Genomic DNA, 26,262 nt, shown 5'->3' on the forward strand with positions numbered 1-26,262 from the left:
TCAAATATATAAAATGTGTTACATTTTTAATATAAATCATTTTATGTTGAAAAATTGACTAAAATATATAAAATTCATTAGATTGTTGCATATTGCATGACAATTTTATATATTATTTATTTATTTTATAAATATTTAAAGCAGCGTTTATTATATGTGGCAATGCTTTTAAAAATATGCAAAATATATTTTGATAATTATACGTTACATGTTTTTCTTGACGTAATCCTTGAATTTTTCATAAAAATTTATGTCGGAAGCAGCCATATACGATTATTGCATAAGTATATGTAGATTGTTGTAGACGACGAATGACGTCGCGATCGTCAACAAGCCTTTAATTTTGCATTGGTGACTTGACTGCATAAAGTCACGAAATATTAATTGGGACGTACGTCCCTTGACTTGAATGTAATATAACAACATATCGTAGTTAAAGCCACGTAATATACCACTCTTATTAGGTATTTCAATAATTGCGCATGCAATTAACGTAAATACATCGGATATTAGCGCATCGGTAGTTCGAGAATCGTGATCTGTTTGATTTAGTGGCCATTATGAACTTGGATTTTCCCTCGATATTTGAAACGTTTAAGCTGGCAGATTAACATAGCTGAAATATGCTATTACACATACATATTGTAATGCTAATCAACGTTCAATAATCCTGATATTTGGTCCTGATATTTTCCTGATATATAAATGGATATCGTAAGATAAACGCCCAAATTGAAGCAATTACTTAATACAATTGCGTTATCAAAACGCGAATTCTTGTAGCGCATTTTTCTTGTAATAAATTTGGTAAGCATCTATCGTATCTAGTAAATGTAATGCACTTACCAAAACAAATTATAAAACAGACAAGTGTGGGAAGAGAAGTAGACATCGCTTTTCCCCGGCGTGGTTCATTCACATATCGATATACTATCTCAGACGCATCCTCGTTTTCAGGAGATTCTAATCAGCGATAAAAATGAATCCACTAGCACACTTCGCGCATCGACGATCGTGGCATTCTACATACTCTCGATCGGAGCGGACAGAATCACTTCGTATCACCGTACATCTATACACACCACCCGCGCGCGAATAAATGTGTAGCGCACAATCTCGTATTATGTCGCACAAATTAAAGCATTTGGTATCTCAATCATCAGTTTTCCCTCGGCGATCCACGGTTTAAACGGAATAGTACAGCCGTTGTTTAATAATTCGCTCATGACATAATCCCATAATGTCGATGCCACATTCTCCCAATTAGGGATCGACGTCGTTAATGATGTAACGCGGAAATGTATCGTGGTTCGCGAATGATGTATCTTGCGGCGCATCGGCCAAGTCGACAGATCGACGTTTCAATAATTAATCCAACATTCTTTTATTCACGTCCATCGATCGAGAATCGTCGAATCACTGGTGATTTGCGAAGAGTGAGCTTGTTTCTTACATCGCGACGCGTTGACGTCAGTCGCGATAATGATGAAATCTAACCCCTGTACGTTAACGGCCGCGTGTCGCCGGCCCTACTTAGATGAGATCTCCGCATCACTGTTATCACTCATTCTTCCGACGGAGATTATTCCCATGCGATCCATACTGATCGATGTGAGGAGTACCGTCCTTTCCGACACTAAGCAGCGTCCCTCTCGCTACATCGGTGACCGTAAGATCGTTCGCGATGCATTAGGATGATCGTCGTTATTAATGCAATCCACACGATGCACCGGACGTTCCATCGATCATTCCACCACGGTTATTTGCCCCGTGTGCGCGGTTCCGTCGCATTTTTCCAGGCTCGCAATTTCTTTCTCCCTCTCCCCCCTCTCTCTCTCTCTCTCTCTCTCTCTCTCTCTCTCTCTCTCTCTTTCTTTCTGTCTCTCTCGCTCTCTCGAGAGATCGGCTTCGAATGTGCTTCGATAGTAACCGCAAACGAGAAACTTCACTTGCTTTTTCTTCCGTTCCTTTATGGCTGTCGTTCAATGATCGGTCTATACAAATCGCTCGCTTTCACGATTTCGAGCTTTGTCTGCCGCGCGAAACATTGTTCGATCATGCGTTCGCAAAAGAGAACGCGATGCCGATTTTTTTCGAACCTTTCAATTTTGCACTGACGTTGATGTCATGCACGACGTTGATGTCGTGGCCGAAATAAACAAGCTTCGCTTGCACAACAGCAACGTTGTGGCACCCATGAGACAACGCGTTTTACGAGCAGTTTTTAACTTTAACATCTCCCCATCAGCCTCTGCCGTTGCACCAGCCGTGGTAGATGTGATTTTTTTTTCCACCACGCCTTTCTCCCACCGTCTGTTTCGCCTATAACACGCTTCCGCACGTCTAATGCCACTGGCAATTAAATGCAGACCCTCGAGAGACCGCTGATGACGTCCTTAAACGTTCGAGGGCAACGCTTCACAAAGCTGAAGACCGCTTCACGTAGAAATTATATTCGGCAAAAAGCAAAGCACTGCAGGACGGACTTTTCGACGAGACTCACATATGCTCATCTACGATCGATGATCTTATAATTGTCGATAATGTTTTTCTTTTTTTTAGCAGTGAAATTTGCTATTAATTTTTCAAGCGGGCAGTGAAAGATTTATTGCTAATAATTATTTAGCAATCTCCGCAACAACGAAATATTCACGCAATTATCTAAATTTTTCAGAATTTTAGAATGTTCAACGACACTCGCGTTCTCCACTCTGATTTCTCGCAGCAATCTCGGTCGAACGCAAGTGGCTTGATAAACGATCGAAATCTTCCGGCACGATTATCCATTCGGTGCCAATATCGTTTACAGACACTACTTCACTATACCATCACTATCACTTCGTTGTGAGATTGCGGACCGCGGTACGCTTCAAGAGTACTTACACACCGCGTCACGCACTGTCTACGCTACTCCGTTCCGGGTTACGTACGTGAATAGCCGGAAAAAACATCCGCGGGAGTGAGATAAGGGTGAAAATCGGGGATAAAGCGATCATAGGTACAACGACTCCGTCAATTCCGGAGAATCGCACAGGAATGGAGTCTGCGGGGTTGCGTTTCCATGTCGTTGTGATTTCGCGCGATTCTCTGCGAAAGGATCCGTGGAAGAGGTCCTCAGGAGTGCGAACGGGCCCCTCTCGCGCGTACTTCACCCCCTAACATCACCGCCAACACGGGAACCCGACGCGCGCGACGCGACGGGAAGAAGGTCGCGGCTCTTTCGAAACGGCGATGCTCCCGCGTCGAGGATAGCCGAGGGACTACATTGCGCGAGCGCCACTCGGGCGTCGAGCACGCAGCCGCCCCGTTCAACCCGCGGAACTGCGCCTGTGTGCACCCACGGTTACCTGTGTGCGTGGCCCTGCGTGTATACATGTATTTATGTGTGTGTACGCGCGCGCGCGACTTCTTCCCCATAGCTCGGTTGTATATCAGACCGTTTCCCCAACCCCGCGAGAGAGCCACCACCCTTTTGCCCCATTGCCTATCTTGCGCGCATCCCCCTTCTTCTCCCTCCTCTTCTTCTTCTTCTTCTTCTTCTTCCTCTTCCACTTCTTCTTCTACTTCTTTTTATTTTTCTTATTCTCCTTCTGCGCCTTGTTCCTCTTCTCCTTGTTTCCTCGTCGACCACTTCCTCATTTCCACTCCTTCTTCATCCTCCTTTTTTCCTTCTTCTTCCCGTCGACGTCGGGGAAAATCGCGGCCCCAGTCCGATAAGGACGCGAAAAAGCGCGAATCCGGTTATAACTTATGGCCGAGATAATTAAAAGGAGTTACAGAACGATAATGGAGTGCCGCCCCTGTCATCTTCTTGCGCGACCTCCGTGCACCAGTGAGAGCTGATCGTCGCCTATCCGTGCTGACTGGTGGTCGCTGAGGATCACCCATTTCTTGGAGCAGTTTGGCGAGTCTCGTCGCCAACTTCCTAGCTGCTTTTACTAATTCAATTCCCATTCTCTCATAGCAAACATTTGAGGAAGTCTCTGTAGATAACGGCAAACAAAAAATATAAGGTACATGCTTAATTTCTTTGATAAATTCTCTAATTTTTCCGCGTCTTTGCTAAACGATTTCAATTGTCTTGTCTCTTTTGGCTTTGCAATTCTAGACAAGAAAATGTAGATGCCGCGCCGTTTTCCATCTCAGGATGATGAAACACGTTGAACAAACGTGCAGAGGGCGAAACGAAATTATCATCGTGTTAAGGACTCGACGAGATCCGCTCAGCAGTACTCGGTTGCATCGACTACAGTCACGTGTCACCGACTATACCGACCACCTTCGGAAACCGCGGAAAGATCAATAGGCATATCCCGCGCGTCTTTGGCATTCCGAGAATACGCCAAGAATTCCGAGGCGGTATTTCCATACCGCCCTAGGAAAATTAACCGACGCCTCGCGATCTCTTTATGATATTGACTTGCGATTACGAGAAGATCGGTCCTGAGGACCTCCCGATCCCAGAATGAATTTTGCATTCCGTCAAGGGCTCTTATCAGCGGCGTGAGAACGCGAACCCTCCCCTGGGAATTATGGATCCTCATAAGAATCCATAAAAAACAAAACGATCCAATGGGACGCATCAATGGGCGTAAGGATAAATTTATAGAAGCGGTCTCGCCGTAAAACGGAAAACACATATCCCTCGATCCCTATGCCAGTTCTTGTATCTTGATTGCTTCTATCGAGTATCGATTACGTACGACGATTCGATGCACCGCGCGTGCTAAGATTAATTGTTATATCGATCTGCTATGAATTTTAATGCGCGCGGAACTCCGCGGAGTAGTACTACTTGATTAGCATTCGCTTTGTCAAAGGTAAGAGCACATTACAGCGCTTCCCGCGACGTGTTGTGAATATTGTCGTCGACTTCAAGTGGATGTACCTTTCTACTTCAACCACTTCCTCTCGTGTCTCACAAATAATTTCACTGCTTTGATTTGCTGAATCATTGCTTTAATTACTTTTAAATTGATCAATAAAATCATATTTTATGTTTGTCATGTGCGTACAGAGATAAATCAAACAATTATAATTGTTAATTTTTGTTGAGAAGCGATATGATTATTTTAAAAAAATTATTTTTCATTATAAACAAACAATTTCGAGAAGCTGTTTTTTTACAATCACTTCTAACGCAATGATATTTTATATTTTTTTTCAATCATATTCAGATTCTGATATTGTAAATTTAGCATTATGACATTATAAGTTAATAAATTTATGTTTTTATATTACATATTTTTATGTGCATCGTTTATATTAAAATGCATCGTTGGTTATAAATTTTATGATCATGCAGATATACACACGTACAGACAGCCTTAAACAAAAAAATATCGCTGATAGCTCCATGAGAGATTCTCTCGTGGATTTTGTGTACGGCTTTTACAGCTCGCACGGCTCGATTGTTGTCAATGGCAAGCTTATCGTTGACAAAGGCACGACCCATACAGACAGATCGATGGTTATATTTCCGCGCACGTGAATTTCGAAAATGTCCGTCACGATTTATCATCTGACACGCGGTAACCAAACCAACTCGTCCGAACCCGCGAATATTTGCGATATTTAAATCTACGGACGCATGTCATTACATCATTCGCGCGCGTTATACCGTAAAAACCGATATTCGCAGCAGGAATCAAAATTCGCGGCCGCAACGCGTAAATTTCAATTCACGAATGGACTCCATCAGAAGGCAATGCACCGTGACTTTGAGGTATAATTTTCGTGTCTCTCTTGCCGAGGGACCGCTGATATATGTACGGGACGCGCCAATCTTGGAATTCTCGGAGAAGTCGTATTACTATCCATCCGATTCAATAGGCATGTACCTTTCCGAATGCCAAGGATATAATTCCAAGAATCGGCCGGCCAACGATGGGGGATCTGCGAACGTTCCTTCCCTAACTTTCGTACCTCGAACTTCTGGTCAAGAACCTGTGATCGACCGGCGAGTCACGATGGCCGTTAAGAGAGATAGGCAGCAATAGGCAGCACACGTCCATACGTTTCAGATTCCACGAATGTTCCGAACAGTTCGCGCTTCCGTCTATCTCGGCTCTTCACCAAATTATGGATACAGCGCCGAGAGAAGTTCCCCCTCCCCCCCTCCTTCTCGTCAAGGGAGAGTCTGCCAGCTACGAGACGCGGAAACCTCTTGCTAGCCGATTCCGAACTATTATCGTCGATTCTAATACGACTCTAATGCTTCGGCTGCCTTTTAGCTATTTAACGCTAGCGCGTGAATTTCAATTCAATTTTGAACTTCACACACATTTATTATCTTGAACGCAACAATCAAGATTGTATATCTTGATTGATATCTTGTCATGTCATATTTTCAATTTTTTTCAAATGATTTGCACATAAGTTACACATAAGTGATTATTTTACAGGAAAATTTTTAGTAAGAATTAATAGAATTCTTATTTGGTGAATCGACAAGATTAAAGTTAAAATAATCGTCATTTTCTCTTGTGCGCAAATTCTTAACTGCTATAAAATATATGAAAGTGGAGCCTGCATGTGAACGTAGTGCGAGTCTCTCGCACCGTCGTGTGTCAGTTGTATTCCGCAGCTATCACATCAGGCCATCTGGGACATTTAAGGATGATCTTGGTCGCTCAGGGGAATGTTAATGGAATATCTCAGAGATGTCTACATATCGCAGCGCAATGTGCTCTCGGTTAATCTTGAACAGATTTTGCACGCGCTCTAGGGACGTAGGAAATGTCCTATATCTCTCCACTTGACTGTGTACTCGAGATTCTTTTTATTCTTTTCGAAACGAAATGCGCGAGGAACGACGCGACATGTACATAGAATCGAAATCTCAAAATTTTTGTCTAGGACAAAATATCTCGTTGGTATGTCTCGTGCCAGTAAGTAAACTAAAACTAGATGTAAAGCAGGTACAAAAATCGTAAGCGCGATTACAAGTTTCTCTAGCAGGGAATTTAAACGTGCATACATAATGATACTAAATTTTTTATGTAATTCTTATAAAGTAATGTTCTATATTGACTGGTAGTTGTGTTGTTATAAGATGCTCTATCTTTAAAATATTTCACGCACGTAATGCAACGTACAACGAATAAATAGAAAAAAAAGATACGTCAGAAGGAAAGATGAAGTTTAAGTAAAGTAAATACGATGTCAGTTCCAAAAGCGCTTTCAAGTTAGGTGAGAATAAGTCTTACAAGACGACATTCAGCGTTTTTGCGAAGAAAGAAAAATTACATGCAGATAGAGGTAGAAAATATGTTTCGCGTCCTTGGTATTTGCCTGTCGACTAGAAATTGACTGCAAATAAAAAACGACCGAAGAGAAGAAAGCGATAAAAGATATTCATATACTTTTTGCTTATGCGCAATTTTTAATGCACTTGTTTTATAATATTATCTCTGCTCACTAATTTTTCATGTATAATAATATATTTTACGCGTTGTAACATCGTTACACTCTACTGTCACCGCGTTGTGAAAACAAAGCTGTGCCATTTCTCTTACGTAATAGATATACATCCATTATACTGTTTGCATGTTCCATTGAGTATTTACATCGTCAAAAGTTCGTAAGTGACTCGATCCGTTTCAGACCGTTGGCAGTGAAACAAAATCTCGCGAATCGTTTCACGAGAGTTGCCGTGTATGCCCGCGACTCCGATACTAGATCATACATTTTTCTTATCAGCGTCGCGCACAAGCTGATACACCCGCTTCCGTCGAACATCGCGCAAATGTAATCCGCAGTCTCCATCCATTGTGACGAGACGCGTGGACCAAAACGAGGTACAGGGAAAAGCCGCGGGCGAAAGCCATCATCGATCGTGCTCCGGCAACGGCGACGAATGAAATGGCACAGTGAGACACGTAAAAAAAAAAAAAAAAAAAAAAAAAGAAAAAAAAGTAAAACAAGAAAAAGCTGAAATACGCGGGTTGCACTCTCTGCTCCGGAGACGACGACGATGACGACAACGACGACGACGACGACGACGACGACGACAACGGCGAAGGCGAGGAACGAAGGGTGCACATATATCGCACGCGATGCATAGTTCGCACGGGGTATGCACAAGCAACCGTGTGTACGTGACGCGTTCAATTTAAATTCAAGGCACCAACACGTATCGTCGTGGGCGACACCGTGGGCGACGAACACGCTCGAGATCCACGCGGTAATTCTGCGACGCTCGTGATAACGCCGTAAGATCCTTTGAAGAAGTTCACGCGAGATAGTTCGTCGTAACGGTGCAGCTAACAAACTTACCACGGGGCCACGTTTCCAACGGGGCGCGAGGACTCCGGAGACCTCTTTGGAGCGGAGGGGTGGAGGCGTCTCTCTCTCGCGTCGGATAATTAGGCTCACAGTCCGCATGCCGGCCGACGGACTGGAGCGGACTGAAATTTGGCCGGAAATCGTCGAGGTAACCGTAGGTTAAACTGCGGTCTTTGCCGGCTAATTAACGCCGTATAATCGCGGTGTGAAATGCACGGCCGCTGCATTAAGACGTCCGCGCCTTCGCCAATCTTTCTGCTTGTAGTGAAAAGGTGAAAATAAGCGGTGAATAAAGTCTCGACTTCATCACCATAAAATGCGAACTTAAACTCGGAAGAGAGGACTAAAAAAAACTTAATATCATAATCTTTACTGATATAAAATACTGTGTAATTTTATAAATTTTTGCTTATGTTTTGGAAGATAAAGTATAAATAAAAAAAAGCTAATAAAATGTATTTTTTTTACGCATGTCCTACATATGTAAAATAACATTATAATATCGATGAGGGATTAAATACGCCGGGTAGCGTATCACGTAATTTTCGATGGATTTGCTGTTGACGACCCATTTTTCCGATCGCTAGAATTACACACGGATCAAATGTTAGTTTTTGTAGCGAAAAGGCCGTTACTAGCTGATTGAGTATTTGATTAATCTTCGTTTAATATTATTCTCGAACTTGTTATCGCACACGATCGTGTACATATGATATCGAATATATACTACGAAATCAAGAAGCAACATTATCACTTTTACCAGCGCGATCTTATTCACTCTTTAGTCTGGAGCATTCATTAATAATAATTAGCGCCACGTTATCTAGTTCTATCAGCTCGAGTTAGTCATTCATGATAGCAATTTCTATGGATAGATACTCCGTCGTCCTTTCGATAAGAACTATGTCATCGTCCATTCAGGTCGGATGATTGACGGGGCGGGGGGAGGAGGGCGTCCTGATATAAGAACTATTAAATCTCTAGCTAACCATGTATGGCGAGTCAACGATACGTGATATACAAATGCACATAGCGCACGGTCATTATGTCTCGAGTAAGCGGCTACCTAGTTACAAGCACTGTACAAGCAGTACGTCGGCAGTTTATAATAGGCTTACGATCGATCAGTCGATCGATCCGTCGTTTAGGAGACTCGTGCCGCGTAACCGATACCGCCTGCTGTCTGTAGAACCGCAAAGCTGGCCGAGCGTGCTCGTGGTGAGAGCGTGGTGTCGTCTATCCATGTTGATTCTATTTAAAGAACACGTCTCGCGCGCGCGACATGGTTAGGACACGCCGACACTTTTCGAGGCAATTTTCCTCGAAATTTTATTCCATATTTACCCCGCAGAATCCAAGGGAAGGCAAGGAACACGCTCGAAGCCGCACGAAGCCGGACGAAGAGCGAAAACCGAGACAGCTGTGGGACAGAAGACACAAGAGAGTGAAATAGGGTTTGCTACGTGTTCTAGAATACATCAGTCCTCTCTCGCGACACCGCGCGAATAAAAATGAGAAAATAACTTGTAGCGATGGTAAAAGAATTTATAACAGTTTGCGCGCGTTACGTTTCTCTCTAAGAATTATCACTACTAATGCATCTCAATATAAGTGTCGCTACCAACTGTATACCCAAGTGATATATGACACAATAAAGAACATGTTAAGACTCTCTTGTATTAACAGAAATAAAAACTTTTCCAAACAAGTTTTTCAATTGAAAATTCAATAAGAGGATTTTCAGGATTACTGATAAGGAAACAGAAAAGCCGCCTGTCATTATGAAATCCTATTTACATGGGATACGGAACAATATTCATTCGCGGTTGACGGTATGCTTCTTTAGTTATTCTATCAGCGTGCAGAGACATTTACTTCTTCGAGTGGATCGAGGCTACCCTCACGGACCTTTTTTCGATTTGATACAGCGATTCGGCGCGGGAAATGGTAATCTACGTAAATCTGCTCTTAAACCAGACCGGACTTGTGTCCGGATTGTGTCGTATGCGTTTGAATTCGAGTACAGTAGCAAATCCATGTGGATTCTAGGAAAAATCCACACAGATTCTACATTGAAAAATTTATGTGGATTCTATGTGAAAAAAATTAATAAGATGTAGAACATGATTGTGAAACACGCTTTTTAAATCACTAAATTTTATTTCCTCAATTTTAAACATTTAACATTTTAATAAATTTAGTTAAACGCAATTATAATTGTCATGTCTATGTAATATTTTTGTACATATATAAAGAATTCTTGAACGCAAAATTAGAACCTTCATACAAAGAAAGAATATCTAAGCGAGACATTACTTAATAAGTTTCTCAATTACAATCGGACATATAGTTTTATTAAACAATGCATAATAATGATTTTTTTAATCAAAATTTTTTGACTCTTATTATATTTTGCGTTATAATATCTTTGCTCGTAAGGCACATAGAAAAAAAGTAAAAATAGATTTCTGATGCATTCAAATCCAAGTCAACAATTAAAATTACAACTCGATCGATTCAGTCATTTCTGAGATTCGATAATCTCAAGTATTCACAACTATTCCGACTCGGATATAGATTTCGGACTGATCTCGTTGCATTCGAAACGCCTGCACACACGCTTGGCAACGAGCCACTACTATGTCTCTTGATCTCTTGATACGCATCGTAGAAATGCTTCGGTAGCAAGGAATTGAGACGACACTGATGTCGCTGCAAGGAAGTTCTGTATCAGTACAGAAATCTAGTAAACCTTAAAGTTCTCTGAATAATTCTGCCAATTTTTTGACAATCCTTTGACGATAAAATATAAATCTTATCTATCCCCTTTCCAGTTTCTTATTACAATTTTTCGATGCATTTCTTAGCTTATGTTATTATTAAGACCGCTCCAAAATTGACGACCCGGAAGGATACGATCCATTTCTTGGCGAGGGTTGAGAGCAAAAGGAAACATCTTATCCCTCCAGGAAAATGTACGCCATGGTTAAGTTCCGAGCTTGAACTTCGCCTATTACCGTATATAATAAAGAGCCGTTATTTCGCGGCGTTCTTATCTGGCGGAGGCGCCGCGGCGGCAGCGGCGAAAAATAAAGAAGCCTAGTTTCCTTCCGGTGGAGAAGAGAGCCAAGACCTCCCATAAATAATAACGAAGTTACGCGCGTTAATTAGACATTTCAAAAATGAGTTTGTTATTTAAGGCCCTATTAAAATTACGGTAATTCACTCCGCTGCGCATCTTCCTAATTATTTATTATCAATTGGCAAGGGCGCAGGACGCACGATTCTCCTGTGACATGAATCATCATGATACCGGCGTTTATTGGTCGTTTAGATAATGCGTCTCGCATGTTACTTTACGAGCTTCGTTGTGCTTTTAAGACATCGTATATATTTTATGTTCACGTTCACGAAAATTGTAACCGATCTAGGATATCACTTAGCCAACCGGTATCCAGAAATAGACTGACGTCGCTGAACAGTATCTCATATGAAGCTGCAAGAATTGGGAATGTAAACTTGCTATGCCAGCGAATTCTTGTATATTCACGTATCATATTCAAAGATATTCCTTTCAACAAATGCAACATTTCTACTGAAATCTATTTTGATTTCTATGAAAAATATCTATCTGATTGGCTCATTTTCAAACGCGTGCTCATTAATCATAAATATATACCGAATTGTCTAAATCTCTTATAACTATTAACAATATCTCTAGCCATAATATAAAATAATTGTTTGTTATAATATCGGTATTTTTAAGACTATTTCGTAAATATGTGTAGATAAATCCAAATTAACTAATACTGAATCAACATTTATTTCTCGAGAAAATATTGCGTGTATTTTTAATAATTTTAATATTAAAAAATTATTAGAATATTTTTTGTCACGGAAAAGAAGGCTTTGATTTATCTTTTGGCACTTTAAAGTGGGAAGTGATGTCGAGTTATGCGAGTGTGACATTAAACATTTCCGTTTTGTCGGAAACGACCGTTCCACAGAAATTCGTCCGATAATAAGACACGATATATTGTAAGCGTAATAATGGCGTTGACATCGGATTAAATTAAAGAACGAAACGTCGAGAGAGAACAGTGGCTGTGCCTGCTGGAGACATTACGGCGTCGTTTATCATCCGTCGTCCTACAATCGGAATCCACGTATGTACCAGACCGATCGTCCGGACGGATCGCTTAAAGTCGGATCGCTCAGGATACACGGTCGATGGCGTTATAGACGGGCGAGTCAGACGGACAAAAAGCGTCCGCATGGAAATTGGAAACGCTCGAACCTTTTAAACGTAAATGTGGCGAGACGACAAAAAATCGTTACATTACGATTCGCTTCTTGCGCGAAGGGATTTCGAGCTCGAAACTTTTCGGCGGTCTGAGACTGATGCGAAGAATCGGATTCCGACAATGGATATCGCCGATGGATTATTTTAATGTACTGTACTTTATTTATGGTAAAACACATGAGAAAAAGAGATTCCTTGTTAACTTGTAAATAATTTTATATGCGATTAACGACAATCGGTTGAAGAGAAACATTTTTCACATTTTCAAATATTTCATAATGTAATTTGTCAACATTGTCATAAATTAATTTGTAATTAATATTTCGATGTGATATAAAAGATTAATATCTTTATGATTTTAGACATATTTCTTGATGAAGAGTAGTCATAAAACGTTTTTTTCTCTTTTAAAAGTTTTTCTATAATATACTGAATATCGACAAGGTTTAGCAGAATTGCTGAATGTGGATTAAGTAAATAATCCTCTAATTAAAGAACCTGCTACTGAAATAGCTCGAAATCGATACAAGATTACCTCTCGTGTGGCCTTAAATTGGGCGTATCTGATTCCTCATCGAAGACGACAAATATAAAACCACATGCTAATTTCATTTTCGTAATCGTAGACATTTGACACACACCTCGCCTCGTTTTGTTTTTTTTTTCTTTTTTTTTCGTTATAGTAGAAATAACATTGTTTCTTTTAAAGAGGATTAAAGTCTTTGACTCTAAAACAATACCCCGTTCGTCCAGTAACGCGCGAGTAATCTCGACGAAATTCCTTCCGAAAGCGCCACGAGTTAGCGAGAGAAATAATATAAAACTATTGAGATTGCTTCCAAACTGGCACAATAGCGACAAGATGCTCCAGAAAGCATTCAAGCGACTGGATCCTCGCCAGCTCATCAGTAACTGCGCGAGGCGATGTTAAATCAAAAAGTTCAGTTCGTTCTCAAGCGAGAATCCGGAAATATCTCGCGAGAGCGAACACACATGCTGAAATTTCGATTCCGGTGCCGTATTTTCAGATATGACGTCGCATGATGAACCATTTCGTCCCGGTCGTGCGCTTTCTCTCGTACAGTGCGTCGTGTTAAAAAGGCATCGCATATGGTTTTTCCGTTTCGAATCGCATCGGTTTATCGACTGCGAACCGATAAATAGGCCAACATGGTTTTATTTCAAATATCGACGTTTTATAACACACAAGGGTGGACGCCAGCATAACGGCAATATATATTCGCTACGCGATAGTTCAAATGTGAAAACGATCGCGTTAAATACGATATACGACAACAATATACAATAACAGGTATTTATTGCGCGAAATTCAAATATTTGCGTGTAGATGGGTGTTTTATCGCGATTTGATGAAGCACGCGACTCAAATAACTTGTTGATAAAATATTTGTTTTAAAATTGACATCCGCAAATTGAACGCGCGCTGAATGAATTGAGTCCGCATGAAGAAGTGTCAACGGTACATTAGAATGATTTAGAACGAGCGAAGTTTCTAAATAGCGGTAAGACGTAAGCTACGTCAAATTTACTTTAATTAAACTCATTGGAATGTCTCGAGAAGATGAAATTACTAGAATTTGCTCGAATTATTCGCGAAACTCAGTTTGCTCAATACCCTACGCATATATTCTATGTCCTCGACGGGTTGAATTCAACACGAACGCGATCGATAATACTCACGCTCGACTTGCCTTATCGGTGTTGAGTTTTCGTGAATGTTTTATCGTGCATTATTACAGCCAATTCAATTCCATTTAAAGACATCGAAATAATATTATAGCACGAAATCTGAAACTTTATCAGAATTTTCGATGCTGAAAAGTCAGCCATGAAGAGAATGAATTGATCTGTTGATTTTTCAAACATATCTCATTAATTCTCTATCTCAATTTTTAAATTATGTGTATATGTAATATACTTATCGTACACACACATATATACATATATACGCATATATAATTTTTCGCATGGTAATGGAGAATATTATTTTAATTGGAGATCTCTCTTTTAAAAAATAAAAAGAAAAGAAAAACGACATTATTTTATATCTATATATGATGTTCAAACTATATATGACGTTCAAACTGATTAATTCGTGAGATTTACGCAACATAGTAAATTACAGTTAATAATAGAATTTGCTATTTGTAGTTGCATTAACAATCTGCAAGTAGTTTCTCGCAAGCTACTAAAGTTTTCACCGCGTGTACCCTATTCTGGTTACGGTGACGGCTTCCGGTAACGCCATCTCGAAGGAAAAGGGGGGGGGAGAGAGAGAGAGAGAGAGAGAGAGAGAGAGAGAGAGAGAGAGAGAGAGAGAGAGAGAGAAACAGATCTCGCGCCGGTTGACTTTGTAATTTACGTGGTGTTTTCCCACGTCGTTCGCGTCTCACCCGCGGCGAAACAAATATTCGCTGTGCAGCCAAACCCGGCGAGCTTGGGTTGTTGCTCCTCGCCCACTCTCTCAAACATCCTGGGTGCTAGCGGTGTCGCGGCGATCCTTTTTATGCGCGTCACGTCGCGACGACCGAAATTTCGCACTCCCGGGCTCACCGTCGTCAGCCAGGATTCTAGGGACCGTTGTTTCGTACCGGCATGAGAGCAATGAGATTTACTGGTGTTGAGGTTCGCCGCTCGTAAGCGATCTCGGTCACGACGCCTTCTTCGGATTTCGTAGTGATCATGTCTGCGGTTCTGCAAGCGCGCCTTGACCGCACAAATAGAATTTTAAAATATCTGAATATAGTCCGGCAATTCTGGCAATGATTATGAATGTAAATTAATTAAAGGCGGAAGATTCATAAGAAGCGTTTACAGTTTGGATATGATAGTATAATAGCATACCGAGATCCAACAAACTATCGTTATCACATTTATTTCAACTCTTAAACAAATCATTATTTGAATCATAAAAAAGTAACTAATTTAAACTTCTGTTTTTTTTTTAAATATTTAAAAAATTTTTTAAAAGATTTTTTTAATATCTTTAATATTACAAAATAATTACTTTTATTTAGCTTTTTCGAAAGAAAGGAAAGATATGTCTTTCGGAAGAAATAAAAATAAAGCATAATTTTATAAATATAATATCATGACATATCATATCAAATAAAATATTCATCAACTGACATCTTCTTTCAGTTTCATCTTTATGTTAATTTCTTATGGATAAAAATAATTTAATCAATAAAAATTAAGATATTACAAGCCAGGAACGCCGAAAATAAATTTATTATTATTTTGTACCGACATTATTGTTGTTAAATCCATCCATTAATGCTATTGACGTTTCATTTTAACTCAACGCAGATATCATCGAGACTCCCTAATTGCGCGTACATTATTCGTTCGCTGTAGGCAATGCGTGTAAATCCTGTAGGTAAATCCTGTAGGTTCTACTGCGTAAAGTAAACAAGAAGAGGATTCTGTGCCACGGTGGCTGCATCGACGCTAGTCGTAGCTTCTCGGTTGACTTGAGCAAGTCTGGTTGCATCATGACGCGACGAGCGAAATTTCGCACTCGGGCTCTGTTCTCGCCGCGGAATTCCCAGCGGTTGTTTCCCGTATGAGCTGTGAGATTTGCGAGTCGCCCATGGCGACAGCACCACCGACACATTTTCGAAATTTGTGGTGGCTATCATATGCGAACGGATGCAAACTGGTGAACGGGGCGACAAACTCCTCGCAAATTGAATTAAGTGGTAAGAAAGCTATTGTCCCTCCGTCTCCCTCTGTCTTCCACTCTCTGTCTCTCAACAAACATCTCTCGTGTTTTCCTACCGGCTAGAGACACATCGTGCTCTTTAGTTTTCTCGCGCACGCATCGAGACATTCTGGCGAACATATTGCACGACATATGGGCACTATACACTAGATTGCGCGCGATTTTCCTCGCAACCGCACGGTTCTCACAGCCAACTTTATCGGGACTGCTGTTTCGCAAGAACAAAAGAACTTCTGACATTTGTAGAGTTTTAATTTTATTCGCCAGATTTTTTTTTTTTCCGTACAGCTGTTGAAACTAAGGGAAGAAGTAACTGAGAGTCAGGTGCACTGATGTGGATAGATGCTAATCCAAGATTATTTAAAATTCTTGTTTTCAATAGTCGTATTTATATCATCCCCAGAGAGACAGACAGAGAGAGAGAGAGAGAGAGAGAGAGAGAGAGAGAGAGAGAGAGAGAGAGAGAGAGAGACTATCAAATATCGCTAATGTACGGAATTTGTTAATCCAGATCGCCAACGCAATCAGATGTAAATCAACCTGCTGCCCTGGTTTTCCAAATTAAAATGCCGTTACGAGGCATGGCATTTCCCGTACTTCCAATCGTCGCAAAGTCCAGTACTTTTTTATGCCTGCACGGCATCTAATAAAAAAAAACAATACGAAGCAGCGGTATATGGCGGTATCGTCCTTAAGTTCGCATCGTGACCCATGAACGCGCCCGTAATTTCCTCGCTTCGCCTCGACGTTCACTCAAAGCTGAGCTGCAGAGCGAGGTCATTCGATTTCCTGGGGTATGCATCCTGTAATTTCCACGCGGAAAGCGTGAACGTTATCGGATAGGATGCACACGTCGAAGATGCGGACAACGCCCATGCCGTCGTATATTTCTCGTTAATATTCGAGATTAATACAACGGTATACCGAGGCTAGATAAATAATAAATTAAAATGGAAATTAATGTATTGATATGATAAACAAATAAATGTTCCTGCGTGCAGTTGCATGAGTGCCGATAATTTAATGTCGATTAACTGTAATCGCGTTGATCGTAATCAGTTTTCGGATGAATTAACAGCGATGACCGCCTTTTCAGCGCGGCAGCTCGCAAAATGTACAAATTCGATATTTGTCTCGCAAATTTACAGAATGGCAATTTACCGGGCAAAGAGCGTGCCTCAAAATTCGTCTACCGATTTGCGATTCAACGAGACTAAAAAAAATTTCCATGTTATATGCGTTGTGATTGACACGCGGACAATGCTGTCGAGCCAATCAGTGTCGCTTGAGGTCAACGATTAAAAGTTACAACGTCGATTCTGTGCTTCGGGAAATATTTAGCGCGGCTTCACGCTTGCACGAAACGCGCTTCGTAGATTGACCGAATAGTACAGTTTTATTTGCCAGATTACAAGTAAATTCAAGCTAGCTATTGCTCAACGATTGTCGAGATTGCATCTTAAGCAATTTAATCGCAAAATTTAACTTGTTATACATGAGTGCAACTCATGATATTATTTATGAATTCATAAGATATGTATTGAAGAAGAAATTCTAAACGCTCGGTGTTCTACTAGCGATCGATATTGCTGCATTAATTTCAGAACCGAATCTACCGGATAAATTTATTGCGCGTGTCTCGTCTTTTGTATACTTCAGAAGGATTATTTTCCGATTGCCTGTCTAGAAGTAAGAATCGACGAGAAAGAAGCGGCGACCTCGATGGGCAAGATGAATGGCCGCTGTCTTGGGAATTCCTAGGAAGGAGGTATTATCCAGAGCTTCCTAAGAAAAACATTATCCTGAGGGATGACGGGAAAAAATGTTGATACCTTGAATACTAAGTCCTGTTTAAACATGATCTATAACGGCCTCTTCATTCCCACTTTGCCCGACCAATTCTCGTCCGTCGTCGTCGGAATGCAGCGATTTCTTCTCAGGTGTTACTCGGATATCAGGAAGCCGGCAATATAATCCCCTACTCATGCAATGATCCTGAAAATCCTCGTGGTGCTTTGTCGCTTTTCTTCGTTTCGCGCTGTCGCTTCGCGATATTGTGACGATGTATCGCTGTTTATTTTGTGGAGTCCGGCAATTGTTTATACTTTTACTTCGCGTTTGCAAAAGCGTGACAAGTAAAAGCATGAGCGTCCGCGTTCGATAAAATTTGCGTGTCACTTCTCGCGCGAGTTACAAATCTTACGTGACGTGAAAGGATTAAATTTGAGCGATTAATAATTTTAAACTGTGTAGAAAAGAATGAGTCAGCGCTCGCTTGCCTTTTTTCGTACCAAAAAACTGGCAGATTTACCCTTCAGAGTACTTGTTGTATATCTGTTTAATGGCATCATACGTTACTCACGGTAAAAAACGTGCGACTTTACACACTTTTTCCCTCGGGAAAAAGAATGAACGGGTTAGGCGAGAATGTGCGACGAAAATGGAAAATACTCGATTACATCTTTAAGTATTTAAATCGAGACATTTTTATTTTTGGCATCGGTGGATGATAATTCTGCGTTCTTACTAGTGCGTGCGTTTGCGAGGGCGAGAAGTAGTTATATATCATTCGTGAGGCACGCACTTCACGATCCGCTTCGCTGGTATGATTAATGCATCGCCCTTAATCGATTCAGAATAATAATACCTTGATACCTGCTCGGAGTAGGTTTTCCAACATCTAATGCGCGGAGAAAAGGAATCGCAGAAGAAGCTTAAAGCTTTTCTGTTCACAGTAAATAAGATTTGATCAAATAACATCGGAAACTACTTAGAAATTTTTCATTCGCGTAAAAAATTAGTAACTATTAGTAGTAAAAAAAAAGTAAGTAAAAAAAATAGTAACTAAATTAATAACTGTATTAGTAATTGTATTGCTGTAAGTTCAATTTTATCGCACTGTGAAAAAAAGAAATAGAAGCAAGAAAATCAGAAGTTTAATGTAACTCTTTACAATTAACAGAACGATATTTATAAACTTACAATTCGCGTGAAATATTGTGTATTGAGATATATTGCATGTAATACTAAAAATATCACGTATATATTTATTTCAGTAAACAAAAAAAAGAGAATACACGTGCTTTGAAGATCTAGTGGGTCTTTTTTTTATATGTCGACAGGTCGGCGTCCATAAATCTGGGGCGTGTAAAGCATTCGCGATGGAGGCTTCGGGTTGGCGTGTAGAGAGGAATATTCGTCTACAAGAATTTGTTAAGCTTGAATTTCGTTTGTTGCATTGTTTGTTGTCGTAGATATAAAGCAATAACCCTGGATGATACAGACAAGCTACCGAATAAAATAGAAGTTTTTGAGAAGAAAATTCGCGATCATATGCAACATGTGTACTCAATAGGATATCTGAATATTCATGAGATAGATTTAAACAATAAGTATATATAGATTGAGGATATGTTCAAATATTGAAATAAGAATATAGGTATTTCATGGTAAGACAGGATTTTTAGCAGCTATAATAATCTTTATATTTTTAAATTTATTTAAATTCAAGAACACAAATGCTTTCACTACCAATTATGTGTAGTTACTTTTTAATGGACTTGAAACATAATGAACCAAAGCTAGATATAAATCAATTTTAATATCAATTAAATCTCTTTGCCACTTTAAAAAACGAAAGTCTCCTCATCCAAGATTTCTCGCAAGAAGAATTACTTAAAAAAGAAACGGAAGAACAAGAGGAGGAGATTAATCGCTATCATTAAAATTGATTATCAATTTAAATCTGATTCCGAACATTTCCGCCATTCTGATTCCCCTACATTTCAAGTTAAAAAATAACGTGGTTGGTGGTAAAAATAATTTTTCTTAAATTTATTTAAAAATAAAAAGATTCTCGAACACTAAAGATTCTGCCTGTCCGTATATTCTATTCTTATGTTTGAGGTAGATTTGTTCGCGATTTTATATATTGATAAAAATTATATAAAACATAACTTTATTAAGCAGCTTTTTAACATTCCGGAATTCAGAATTCCAAGCGTAGGAGTAAACTCAGAATGCTAAATCACTTCATCAACCGGTTGGCGAGAATTAATTTTGCATACGAAAGAGTGTAATTGCACTAAATGATGCGTGATTATGCGCAGAAGGATCCGTGCTCAGCCTTCGATATCTTCCTAGAAAGATAGTAATTATGCAAGGACGCGGAATTGTATATAGATCCGACCAAAATGGAATTATTCAGATGGCAAGATGTGCGAAATTACTGTAGTAAGATATATGTAAATGGATATGTAAATGATCGTTAAGGTGTCTGCCTATATGTTTGCGCAAAAGAGGTCAGAGGGTAACTAATTAACTACAATGTGTATATGGCGTACACATTCGACGTACAACGAAACGTGCATCGTGATGTGCATTAAGGGCTCCTTGGGGATCCTACAACAGGCTAAGTTCCGCAAAATGATCGATGTAATGCGTCCCGCTAGGCAAACACCGCATAGATATCAATATTAATAATTAGACATGGCTAAAAAGAAGGGACAATATTTATATCTATCCATATTTATTACAATAAATTTCAATCAATTTAAATATTCCATATATTGTAAAACCATTCGACAATAATGCATTAGGATCATTTAGGCAATACATTGAAGGGAAGCTTAAATTATATTGATAATTTGTAACTCCATATTTGCAAGCAACAATCGGCTCCATCGAACGAAACGTCGGGGGTTCATGTATTCTAAGCTGAAACAAGACCGCTGGGAGATATTAGTTGTATCCATAAAGTAAGAAAACTCAGGGCGAATGGTACATCGACACGAAAGCACGATTTCTATGTGGGGCTTGTGCAAGTAGAATGAAATTGCTTAATCATTCTTGCGTTACGTCGGCTCTTTTCGTTTTCTCGCGCCCGAGGAAAACATCCGCAAGAAAAATTCTGAGAGCGCGTTCGGCCAACCGAATAAAGCGCCTCGCGCGATCGATGAACGACGCGCTAACAATATTTCATACAACCATAGAGAACTCGAAAATGCTCGAGCGGAAATGGTCGCTACTCGGTGACCAGTAACTACATAATTAATTTCGAAACTTGGCTAATGCCCCTTGATATTGGTCTCGACGCTGTAGAGTCGTGTACAGCGTATCGAGCAAATCGCATTGGATGTGGTTACATCGCTTATCGCACATCAAGCAGATCGTGCATGAAAAATTGATAAATATACTATAAATAATATGTTTAATATAACGATGGAAAACGATCAATATTAAAAAGATTTCAGACTCTTCTAGATTCTACTTGCCTTAAATATATTCTCTTATTTAGATCTCTATCCATAATTACCATTATATCATTCATATTATGATGGATAAGACAGTATTTTTATGGACGTTAGGAATAAATCGTTTCGCGAAATCGAGAATTGAGCAAGAACGATATAGATATGAGGTGCGAAAATCTGGCTGAACCCGGAAAGAAAAATACGGCCCTAGTCATTCTCGCGATTTACGCAGCACCCTGTATATCGGCCCCGGGAGAGGCTTTCGCAAGGTACTCCTCGACGAGGATATACCTACATCCGGCGGCCGAGGAAGTGAATGAAGGGAGCTGTTTTATACGCCCCCCCCCCTCCCCCCGAGTTATTCCCCCAAGACTCTGTAACAAGGCTGCTATCATAAAGCGATCGATGTAATCGGCCCCACAGGGGCGGGAGGCGTTAGGCGCAGCCACCCTTCGCCGGAAGAAGAGGAGAAGGCAGACCGTAGAATTCGATAGGACGAAGAGGAATGGAGGCGAAGAAAAGACGCGAATGCCGCCACTTTTCACGCGCACGCCGCACCGCCCGTACGCCAGTTTGTCTGAAATATCGCCATGACTAGACACGAATCCGTTCACCATAAATAACAATCAGAGGATTCCTTCGCATCATACCCCGTATTTCCTGGTCTTCAACCCGGGCGACGCCATTTTCATCCGCGGCGATCTTCTTTCCTGACCGCCCCCTGTCCCCGACGTTTTCGCTGTGTCACAAATCGGTCACAGATCGCATTCGTTTCGACGTAGCTCGTGAAAGTAGTATGCAAACAAGAGAATGTTCTTCGCATTGCCACTCGTCACAAGAGAAACTCCTAACAACGAGATCTCCTTCTCGCGGAAAACAAGAGATTATACAGAACGCGTCGGAATTGCATACAATTGGCGAACTATAATCTTGAAGTTCTCCCTAGTTTACATTGAAGCGATAACGTGAATTCCCGTTTGAATTCCGTGTGTATACAATAAAAAAAAAAATTAGGAAACATAAAATTTATACTTATAATTAGGAAATATAAAATTTAATTTTATATAATTAACTTTTTTTTTACAACTTGTTATAATTTTTCCAATATCACTGCCATCGCGACATTAGAACTATATAGGGCTATTTGTGTATTTTATAGGCAATACACTAACGACGAGTATCACTGACTAAATTGAATTTGTTACGAGTAGTCAGTACCGCAATTTTCGTCGTACTAGTCTGGCGAGGGATCGAAAATTGCCTCAATCTCCAACGCGCTCTCGGCTTTACGGCCATTGATCTGGAGCTACAAACGCGTGTTTAAGTTGAAACCAGTGCCTCTCGGTTACACAACCAGACACATTACGAAACTCCATGTGTGTGGATAGAAATTCGGGTATTACCGAGTTTTGCGTCCTCGCCCGGTCAACTTCGCCCAGCGCGTTGTCCAACGATGTTTATTTAATCAGAGCTTTACTCTCTCTGCGTTTCAATTTGCTTTCGTCCCTTTAATAAGAGTCACGTTAAATAAAACGGTCGTTAATGCGATCATAGAATGTGACGAAAAAAATACCGCGAGCGTTTCCCGAATTGTTTGACGTATTCAGATGCTCGAGAAAGCGATAAGCGGCTTCAAAACTTCGTTGCAGACGAAATTGTTGAGCGAAGCGTTTCTTCTAGGATACTTAGGTGAATTTCGGTCCCTCCATCAAAATATCCTGCCTGCAGAGCTTTCAACCTTGCCACGAAACTTTCCTTACTCTCTAACAATCTAGCCCATTCATCATCACGGGACTGTTGAGTTAACGACCAATTAAGCGATCGTAGACGTGCGGAATGCTGGGCACGTAGTAATATCTGCGTAAGGATCGCTTGGAGAAATAGTACTTAGAGATTTCTGGAAGACGCTTCGCTATCCCCTTTGTTGCTTTGTGTTCCAATCCCGTTGAAGATTCAAACATAGGCAATTAGAAAACAATGGATGTCGTTTTGCTAAGCGGTATTTCGCATGAGCGATTAGCAATACCTGTTCGCAGATCTTAATAATTGATTGCAAAAATAAAATTGAGTTTGCTTTAAAAATTGATCTCCGCTGTTTACGATATGTTTAAATTAATTTATAATTGTTACAGCATGACAAATTTTTGTATTGACGATTTGAGAGGAATAATGTAACTGTAATCATATAAGTTTAATAAATCAAGAATAATATTCTTATGATTTTTTAATACATTCTAAAGTACTTTATATTTTTATTAAATAGAATTATTAAATTATATTTTTACAAACAGCATCTATTGAGTAAAGATACTATTTCTAATAGCAATAAAGATATAATTGTGTTTTTCATCTATATTGTATTTTTTTAGACAGTTTTTATATTAATAAATCTTCTTTATACAAATTAAAAAAATTATTTTATTCATTTATTCAGAAAAAATTATTTTATTCATTTATCAGATATACACGTGCACGCATTTTTAATAAGAAGATAAGTATAAAAGAAAGACATCTACAAAAGGCGAAAAGAAGATTAAAATTCGTTGCGTGTCGCTACATTGATTTTTCATAAAGTTATAACGTTTCAAAAATCCGACGTGGGCGCATCATACATAAAAGAACCATGCCACACCTATTTCTTGCATGTATTTAATAGATATGTTATACGCTTCTAAAAAAAAGATGCAAAAACACATATAATTCATGAATTTCAAAATACAAAATTCGTTGAAAAAATGCGTGCATGCGCTAACTGAAATGCCTCTTGATCAACAGATAGATCGATATAATCGATCAATAATCACTAATATTTTCGCACAAGAAAATTGCAACAAGATTTGATTTTAACATTGAAAACTAAAACTACAGCACTTTCAATAAGTACAATCATTTATCTCGGATAATTAAGTTGTAAAATATCGTCGATTAATTTCGCCTCGAGAATTAATCTCTTTAAAATAGATATTATTGCATGTTTAAATCATAAGTTCATATATTTCAGTTCATATTTTCATACACATAAAACTATAACAATTAAAAACAAATTGCATAAGAAATGAACATTTTTTTATTTATAATAAAATAAAAATTAATTACTGTTTTATAATCTCTTAAGAAATTATAGTTTAAAATTATATAAACATATTAAAATAATATATTTTTATAACACAAATTGAATTTAGATAAATTTAACAAATTAATTAAATAAATTAAATTAATTAAATAAATTAATTAAATAAATTAAATAAATTGTGTCATTATCTTTTCTTATTAAATAAGTTGCCTAAAAAATACGTCAAAAAAATATAAGAAAAATCTATGATAAGTATCAGTCAATATTGTTGTTGTACGATTTCAAAAAGAGTTATGTTTAAATAATTAAATGGCGTTATTATTTATCGTTTATTTGTGCATACAAATTTTATATATCAAATATCTGACATAATTACGGAGAGCTGATTTCCGGGAGGAAATACTTAATCCTCATGTCGGTTGTTCATCTTATTTCGATTCGATACAATCTATGTAAATATGCGCTCGTATAACCGAGTCGCGCCAACCTGAGACAGCAGTATCCGATAAGGACGGCTGCTCTGCATCCGATTCCAAATGGAAATCAATATCGAAACGAGCCTCACGCATCGACCTATTCTGGTTCTCCTTCCGGCGCGAACATTCATCACTTTACTTTGGCGTCGCAATAGACCTCGCGAATGGAAGATCCTCTTGAACGGATTGTGAAACATAATTGAAGGTCTAAGTGCAAGAATTTGTGACATTCACCATCTCGACCGTTACGGGAAACAATTAAAAATTGTCTGAGAAGCATTTCGATGTTTTATCGAACTCGTCTTATTCTACTCAAGATGTCAATAATACAAGTGTACTTTTTCGTAGCTAATACATTTTAACGTTCTATTTATTGTAAAAATATTAATTATCTATTTTCAAATATTAAATGCAAGATCAAAATTGCTTTTTCTCACAGAATCGCTAATATTAATAAATATTATATCAAGAATTGCAAGTAATTAATGACCGTCGCAAATTAATATCACGGAATAACAAATGAAATACAAAATGACTCAGTTCTTGAAAGAATCAGATATCTCTCTACCTCTCGCATCCGCGCCATCAATTGCATTCTCGTGAGACCAAGGAAATGCACCGGAGGATATTTATACGTAACGAGATTGCGCAGTTTGTAAGTACGTCTGTCGCGATAAACATAACAGAGATGATTACAAGTCTCCTTCTCCGCTGGCACTTTTATCGCAAAGTTTTAATGGCGATTATCGCGCGACTGCGTTTTTCCACCGATAAGTTGTTCGTTGCGTATTTCGAGCGGCGCTCTTCGTGCCGGCTCCATGACGGAAGTTTCGGCGCTAAACTAATATTTGCATAATCGCTGAACGGACCCGCCGCGCCTCTCTCGTCGTTTATTCCTGAAGTTTAATTGTGTTCCTTTAACAGTTATGACGGGCGCGGCCACGATATTACAACGAAATAATTCACGAACGCGATAAACACTTCCGCGTCGGCTGTCAAGCAAGAGTAATAGCGTCGCGAGCATAATATTCGAGATGCGCGTCGCATGGAGACCTATTAGAGACCGGCTATCGATTCGCATCCGATGGCAAATGATTCTCGACGGAAATTACGCCCAGGAGACGTGT

General features: G+C 39.4%; 1 protein-coding gene across 2 annotated transcripts in view; it reads right to left on the reverse strand.

Moving 5' to 3' along the window:
- LOC105432611 (defective proboscis extension response 8) overlaps positions 1–26,262 on the reverse strand; it is a 160,491-nt gene that overhangs the window by 21,638 nt on the left and 112,591 nt on the right. Inside the window, exon 1 of one of the 2 annotated variants that reach the window (XM_011647494.2) lies at positions 847–3,271. The exons of the other annotated variant lie outside the window; for it this stretch is intronic. Coding sequence (XP_011645796.1) covers positions 847–892 — 46 coding nt within the window. The 5' untranslated portion in view covers positions 893–3,271. Of the gene's footprint in view, positions 1–846; positions 3,272–26,262 lie in introns of those variants that run through there. 2 annotated transcript variants of the gene reach the window in all.

Source organism: Pogonomyrmex barbatus, unplaced genomic scaffold (genome assembly GCF_055798465.1).
Source record: "Pogonomyrmex barbatus isolate J1 unplaced genomic scaffold, ASM5579846v1 scaffold10, whole genome shotgun sequence".
NCBI classification, from domain to species: Eukaryota; Metazoa; Arthropoda; class Insecta; order Hymenoptera; family Formicidae; genus Pogonomyrmex; species Pogonomyrmex barbatus.